Source organism: Alosa pseudoharengus, unplaced genomic scaffold, assembly GCF_046254945.1.
Source record: "Alosa pseudoharengus isolate Yale_2024_CS ecotype anadromous, Long Island Sound unplaced genomic scaffold, YU_APseudo_1.1 YU_APseudo_1.1_scf_8, whole genome shotgun sequence".
Classification (NCBI taxonomy): Eukaryota; Metazoa; Chordata; class Actinopteri; order Clupeiformes; family Clupeidae; genus Alosa; species Alosa pseudoharengus.
This window is the reverse complement of record NW_027468870.1, coordinates 25,534,511-25,542,529: the sequence shown is the minus strand read 5'-3', so window position 1 is coordinate 25,542,529 and position 8,019 is coordinate 25,534,511. Positions and strand designations below refer to the sequence as shown.

The 8,019-nt window shown below is 38.1% G+C and overlaps 1 protein-coding gene across 2 annotated transcripts; it reads left to right on the top strand.

Moving 5' to 3' along the window:
- Positions 1 to 220: 220 nt before the first annotated feature.
- On the top strand, positions 221 to 7,316 carry LOC143111441 (uncharacterized). 2 transcript variants are annotated; one of them, XM_076273680.1, is made up of 6 exons: positions 221 to 401; positions 4,299 to 4,382; positions 4,887 to 4,952; positions 5,691 to 5,839; positions 6,077 to 6,160; positions 6,458 to 7,316. In XM_076273680.1, exons 1-6 carry the CDS (start codon positions 260 to 262, stop codon positions 6,548 to 6,550), a joined length of 618 nt encoding a protein of 205 aa, XP_076129795.1. In that variant the 5' UTR covers positions 221 to 259; the 3' UTR covers positions 6,551 to 7,316. The 2 variants fall into 2 exon arrangements, with proteins under 2 accessions (XP_076129795.1, XP_076129794.1); XM_076273679.1 differs by lacking the exon at positions 221 to 401 and adding an exon at positions 2,966 to 3,242.
- The last annotated feature ends 703 nt before the right edge of the window (positions 7,317 to 8,019 follow it).

Below are 8,019 nucleotides of genomic sequence, written 5' to 3'. Positions count from 1 at the left end.
CAACTGTTGCCATACCTATATTCTATCATGTGTATAAGAAACTTTGGTCACTCATATGAAGGACGATAACACATAATGAGGTTTATTTTGCTGTAGAACTTATAAAAACGTTTCAAGTTGGTGGAAAAAAAGAAGTGAAATGTGGTCACAAAAACAGGAAGTGCCCTAAATGAATCACAGGAACAAACAGCATCTGCAAAACTGATTAAACCCGCCGGTCCCCAGTGAGTGTGGGCCGAGTGGCGCTCGCAAGATTATTATGGAACTGGGGCTGAGGAACAGCACATTACCGGAGAGACACCAGCACGCAAACCACCCTCCAGCGGCAGACATGCAGCCCAACGAAACAGACAACATCCTGCAGTTTCCAGTCACAGCCATGGGCACCCAGCGAGAGACTGGTGAGTGCTGTCTATCTCTCTGTCAGTCTCTGTCAGAATATATATATATATATATATATATATATATATATATATATATATATATATATATATATATATATATATATATATATATATTCAGGGGTTGGAAGCTATATCAGGTAGATTCCTCTGCTCAGTTCTATAGTGATTCCACTATAGGGAGGGATACCAGCTGCCTCTGGCAGAGTGAGCACAGCCGAATTCTGAGACCTTATTCACTTCCAAAATGTGTAACAGAACCCATGATTTATAGGTAGCTAAAGAAGCCACCACTACCTACAACTCTTTCTCACCACTTTTTCACTCATGTGAAAGTGTGCATCGGCACAACTGTGGTTTTCTATCTCCACCACTGACATCCTGTATGGTACATCACATCATCTGCTACATCTCATGCAAAATGCAGAGCTCAAAGTTGGCTAGAATTAGAATTTTGTGCAACACTTTAACCAGTGTACTAGTGCTGTGTCAGAATAATGCATCTAATTTAGGTCAGATTACTCTTTTCTTTAATTCTTTCCTTTTTTCTTTTTGCATATGCTTGTGAACATGTATGGGAAATACATACACATTAATTTATGGTCTATGTCGTGACCACAAATAATGTGTAACATGAGATTTACCAGTTTTTATAGCTGCTTGACATTTCTTGTCATGTGAAATGGGTCTGATACAAATACAAAGCTACCTGTCAGTCTGGGGAAACTCCAAGGAGTTTTGGTGTACATAGATAAAAGAGGAATTTGATAAATTAATGACTGTGGCAGTAATGGGTAATACAAATATGAATAATGTGACAAGCCAGAAATAATGTGTAGATTATATTTTTTATAGAGAAATGCATTAAAAGACCAAAAGAATAAAAGATTAAAATTGAGTATGTCAATTGAAAGTGATTGGGCGAAAATGTTTATGCCTTTAGAGATGCACAGTATCATCGTTATTATTTTTTAGGTATAAGCATTTCATTTTTGATGCCCATCTAATAGGCTACTTACTATTCTTTAAATATGCTTTACTAACACAATCAGTGAATTGTGTTTTGAATTGCTAAAATATAATTAAAATTGTTTAGATAATGGCTTATTCTTTCTACCACAAGGGGGCACTCCATTCCCACAGCACAGCATGTCTCAGCTTCTCTGTCTTACAGCAGGGCACAGGACACATGTACTTCATTGAGGGTCTGATAACAGTACAAGCTGTTGGTGACTAAACGTTCACTATTGTTGATGTTGTATATATAAAGTAGTATGATAAGTGTATATTATGCCCTAGCTTTATGCACACAAGTCTTCTGACCCACTTGAAACATTTGATAACATTCTCACTACCATGGCAACAGGCATTGCCAAAGCATCTTAAAAAGATGTCACTTTTTCCAGATCAAAAAAATAATTTAAAAAGGGTATGTCATCATCAGGGATTAGAAATGGTTCAAAGAACGAAAACTAAAAAACAAAAACCTCCCTTATCTAATAGGCTAGAACTAGTTGATAAAAATGATTTTATAGCAGCCTAGCAGCGTGAATAAAATTGCGCGCGTAAGGCAGCATGGGAAAACCCAGGCTATTGCTGAGGAGGAAATGGACTGATGACATACATCAGCCCACACAGCTCAGTAGTGTTACTTGCTAGGTTAGACAAACAATGTCCTGTAGACTTAGTAAGCATTAAAACTAGCAATTCTGATTCTTGAAAAACATAATAATAATAATAATAATAATAAAAAAAGAAACGCAGTCAACAAGTGTGCTTTTGTTATACTGTGTACACTCTCACAAAAAAATGTGTTGAAAATAACACAACTTGTGTTGTTGTGTTGTTTTTTTTGTTTTTTTATCTATGTCCAGATAAGGACAACACAGTTTGCGTTGTTTCTAACACATTCATTTTAAGAGTGCAAAGTGCATGGAATTACCAGGGGTGGTAAATAGAACCAATGAGACCCACTCAGAGTGTGGCAGAAGTGCTGTTTGGCCTACTAAGAGTTTATGTGCCATCAAAATGATTTTGGAAATGTTGCTTTAAGGTAAAATAACTGTTTAGGGGGCCTTTAATGGCTGCATCAAGGTTGTAAGGCACATGTTGCTGTTAAGTTCAGTTCTTAACAAATTAAAACATATTTTTTAATTCTGTTTCAACTTTCACAGAGTACACATGTGTGACTCCTTTCTGGCCAAATTTCACACCTTTTAGGTCTATTGTCTTTGTGCAAATCGAATTAGAACTGAGAAAATAGACAAATGTTTTGACCCAGTTTTCCCCTTAGACTTCTGCTAAAATGGGCCGTCTTTGGAGGGTACAGTAGATGTACTTCACTGAGGGTCTGATAACAATACAAGCTGTTGGTGACTAAACAACCATTCACTAGTGTTGATGTTATATACCGTATATTTTAGTATGATAGTAAGTTGATATTTTGATATTATGCTCTAGCTTGTTCATTGCACACAAGTAGTCTGACCCACTAAACATTTTGATAACACTCTTACTACCATGGCAACAGGCATTGCGAAGGCACCAGTCACTTTTTCTAGATCAAAAAGGGGATTTCATCATACAAAAAGGGGAAATGGACTGAGTGAAAGAAACAAAAAAAACAGAATCAGGAGCAATCATCCACTCAGGTTTTCAAGAAGTGTGTTCTGGTAGGCCTTGAAGTTACCATGGTAGTTGAGTTTAGGAATAGTGCTGTACCTAATACTTATGGGGAGGTAGAAGCGCCCAATGCGGACAGAATCCAGCCCAAAAAAAACGAGGATGTCTATCAGACTTTATACTATCCATCGAGGCCTGTGACCATACACAGGGAAACTGGTGAGTTCATTCATTTCTTTGAGTCTCATTGCCTTTACAAGTATGATGGACTACAGCAGAGAATTTCTCGAATGAGAAGACATGACTTTTCCTAAAACACAGCAGATTATATTCTAAAATCTTAAAAGTGTTACAATTGTGCCGGTTCTCCCCCTACTAGACATCTGCTAAAATGGGCCGTCTTGTTCCCCAGCCTAATAAGGTAGTAAATGGGCTTGTAAAATAATCTGAGCTTGTTTTGGCAACCTTGTGTGGCCCCTGGTGATGATAACACCTAATCTCCTGAAATGGGGATGGGATACCTAGTGAACACTGAAACAAGTTGACCATATGCACATATATAATGATCTCTGAGTATTGTTTCCTTTTTTAAATGAAGTATTTTACCATCCACACCTTTGTGCCCTGAATATTATTATGCCATTTCCAAATTACTGGTTTGATATGTTATACCTGTCTCCATGAAGGTTAAGTCCATGCAGTTGGCCCTAGTTGGCCCAAGGGTAATTGGCAGGCTATAAGCCCATGGAGGGTCAGTGGAAACACAGTTGGTCTTGGCGTAAACTAGCTTGCCTGAGTTTTGCCCAAGAGCAGAAAGCTTTAAACATTAAAGAAAGATATGGTGAAAATAATGAAGAACCAATAAGTACAATGTCTATACTGTAAAATGTGTGCTCTGATTTATTTTGATATCTGGTGATCCAATAAATCTATCAAAAAAGTGTGTTCGTTGGGTTGCCAATTACCATATCTGTGTTTTTATTATTAGTAGTAGTATTATTGAGAACATAAGGGCATAGAATTATTGTCTGACAGTCAATGCTGCAATAAACCTCACTGTTTAATGACTTTTATGGCTACATTTGCACACAAGAATGTAGCAACTCAGTGTGTTAACAGATGACTAGGCCTATTATCCCACTATTCCCGCATGTGGTGCTGGTGGCACAGTGATGAAAAGTTTCTCTCTCTGTCTCTCTTTCCATCTCCTGCCATGACATAGATCAGAGCACTGCTGTCATCCACATCCTGTGCTTTTTCTCTGTCTGTCTGCAGGACAGATGAGAAAGTGGCTGCTGGTGCTCGGCTTCACTGGGGTTGTCCTCCTGGCTGTCACAGTGACTGTGGTGGCTATGCACTGTGAGTATGGAAATTAGCAAGCAGTATGTTATAATTAACCTGTGACATTTAGGTGGAGGCTGAACGTTTATCTCACACAATCACTGCTGAGAGTATATCAAAATTCATGTTATATGATGTTTATAATAATAAGTAGTTTAAGTCCTCATGTTTCTTATTAGCTTCTTATGGATCTTTATGTGAATCTATGTGAAGGCATGTTGTCTCTCCCCTGATGCGCATCATTGTAAATAAAACTCTGCTCCTGATTTTTCCTCTTATTGCCTGACTGGATCTTCATTCACCTGTGGTATCAAACTTGCCATCAGATTCAATTACCATCACTGCTCTATTGGTTTCATTGTGGTTGTGGTCTGTTTTTGTTTTGGAATGGCATATCTCTCTCTCGCTCTATCTCTCTCTGCCTCTCCTACTGCATATATTAGTGTATGATACTTATGCTTAGTGTATATTAGTATATTAGTGTATGATACTTATGCTTATGGACTTAACTCTTTTCCACAGACACATATAATAGAGGAGAAAAAAATACTTCCAAAGGACACCAAGTCCCCAAGGCATCAACTCCAAGTGAGTAAAGCTGACTCAAATGTCCTCACATCTCCACATAGTCACAGGTAGTTTGGAAATGATCCTGAGTAGCCCTTTCAGTATGGGGAATAACTTAAGTTTAATTTAAGTCAAGGAATTATAAATGTTTAGTTTTTCTTTTACTAATTAATCAGACCCATGTTTGCAGTTAAATTATCAGTTGCCACTCAACACATTACGTAGTTTGTCACTTTGCAATATTTTTATCACAACTTCTCTATGGGAGACCCATTACCACGCAAAGAGGAACAGGAACATTCATCAAGTCACATTTCCTCATAACTCTTGAGAGATGCTTGAATGTCTCAGCATAGCACATACGAGCTGATGTCAAAGTATTGCTTGAACCACATTCAGTATGAAGGTAGTCGGATTGTATTTGGATACATTTTGTATTTGGATGTTTTAGGATTTTGGATTGTTTGTGTTTTGCATACTGTAAACATGAATTGTTTAGGTGCTTATACAATTTTATTTGTATAATTCAGTCTTACAAGTATTACATTATATATTGATTAGGGCATGGATTCTGAGATTATTACTGCAATAGGTTTCTTGGTGCATACAAATGCATCAATGTGAAATAAGGCATTGACATTACAGTAAAACACATTAAGAGGTGTTGAGTAGTTGCAGGGAATCTGTATGATCTTTTCTGTGTCAAGTCAAGTGGGTTTTATTGTCATGTCTCTCAGTGTACTGTGTTGTGTTTTCTAGAATTGAAGAACGAAACTCGGGAGCAATGGAAAACCTATGGGGAGGATTCCTATCTTGTCTGGCAAAGTAAAAGTGCAGACTGTGACACCGCAAAGGAGTTCTGTGCAAAGAGAAACGCCAACCTCGCTTTAATGGATCAGAATAATCTGGTACAGCATTCTGTTTCACACCTACATTATGCACTACATATATGCAGCTCTGGAAAAATTAAGAGACCACTCCACATTTTCTGATGTCATCCTACGGTTGCTGAGAGACATTCAAATGAGTTGACCGTCATATTCAAATGTGCAGTGGTCTCTTAATTTGTCCAGAGCTGTGTGATGTATTATATACCCCAGGCTTAAAACTTAAAACTTAAAGTGTGTGTGTGTGTGTTTCAAAAGCACTGGGTAAAGAAGATGTCAAAAGGGAAGAAGCTATGGGTACTTCAAGAAGAGTTAGAGGGATCAGGCTCTGAAAACAGTCAGGTAATGTTTATTCAGGCTATGTTTATTGCGATGTTTTATAAACATAATGTTTCATATGTGTTTCATAGTTGTTGTAGAATTCAATGCCATTGTAGCATCGGCACCACATGTTAACTTTTATGAAGTGGATACAATTGTTGCATTACATTTTTAAGAGTTACCATCCCAACCCTGACTATGCAGAGTAATGGTAACTACTGAGCATGGCTGATTAAAAAAAGTAAGGAAGAAAGTCAATAAGTCATCAAAAGGAAATTAAGTCACTTGTGTGTGTGTGTGGTTTTTTTTCCTGAGCAGGCCCTCGAGGCTGGTGATGTGAGATGTACTTTGCTTCACACTGACTCCACCAGTGCCTCAGGAGACGGCTGGATTTGCATGAGAGGAAGGTGAACGTACCCACAGATCACATCAGGACACACTCGGCCCGTTTTTTAAATATGAGTTTGCTTCTAAACACACACACGCATGCGCACACACACACACAAACACACACACACACACACACACACACACACACACACATAGAGACACACACACACACACACACACACACACACACACACACACACACACACACACACACACAAACACACACATACATGCCATGTCAAAGTGGACAATTGTTGGGCTGAAGCACTGTTCTCACACATAGAGACACACACACACACACACACACACGCACACACGCACACACACATAAACACGCATACATGCCATGTCAAAGTGGACAATTGTTGGGCTGAAGCACTGTTCTAAAACTTAAATCCAAAAACACATTAGGCCACACTGAGCAAATATGCTTGTCTTGTCTGTGTGAATGAAACATTTCGCTATATTCTTTTAATTATGTTATCGTCTAAATATTTTGATCATTTTATGACAGTTTTTGATCATTTTATTATCTACATATTTTCATTACTTTTTTTCTCTGTGAATTATTTTGACTTTGTTTGACTTGTCAGTTACTGAGTCTTTCAAATGAATTGCCCATTTTCTTTTTTCAGTTGGTAGGATTGTAAATTCTTGTGAATATAAATAAAAAGTTTATGTTCCCATAAGTATGCCAATGCCACAATTTCACTTTGCCATCCTGAACATATCCACTGAGACTCAGTGCAGAGTCAGACATGTTCCAATAAAGACGTTTTCAGCTTTGTCTTTACAGTCTTTTTTGAACTAGCACCCTGAGAGGGAATTTAGATGTTGGAGTTGAGTGTGTATCTGTATAGATGGAATCAAGATAATACAATCTAGCATTCAGCTACAGAGGCTAGTCTGTTAGTCACATTCAGCTACAGAGGCTAGTCTGTAGTCACATTCAAACACGTGTACTGGAGTCTCAAGCCACAACATTAGACAAGCCACAACAGTACACAACATTAGACAAGTCACAACAGTACACAACATTAGACAAGTCACAACAGTACACAACATTAGACAAGTCACAACAGTACACAACATTAGACAAGTCACAACAGTACACAACATTAGACAAGTCACAACAGTACACAACATTAGACAAGTCACAACAGTACACAACATTTTTGCAAATGTGGAAGTACAATATATATATCCCTTTTTCATCAGAACTCACACTTCATGTATTGTGTGTGTGTGTGTGTGTGTGTGTGTTAGATAAAGAGAGAGAGAGAGAGAGTTTGTGTGTGTATGTGTGTGTGCGTGTGTGTGAGAGTATCTGGATCTTGTTTCCCTTGCTTGTCTTTCGGACCCAAATAAAAGCATTTAAGCGTGTGTGTGCCTGTGTGTGTTCCTGCCTATACAGGGGAGAGCTGTTATGAAATGGAGATTACAGTAATGTGAGTTTGTGCTATACTATATGCTAGCAGCTTTGAATAATG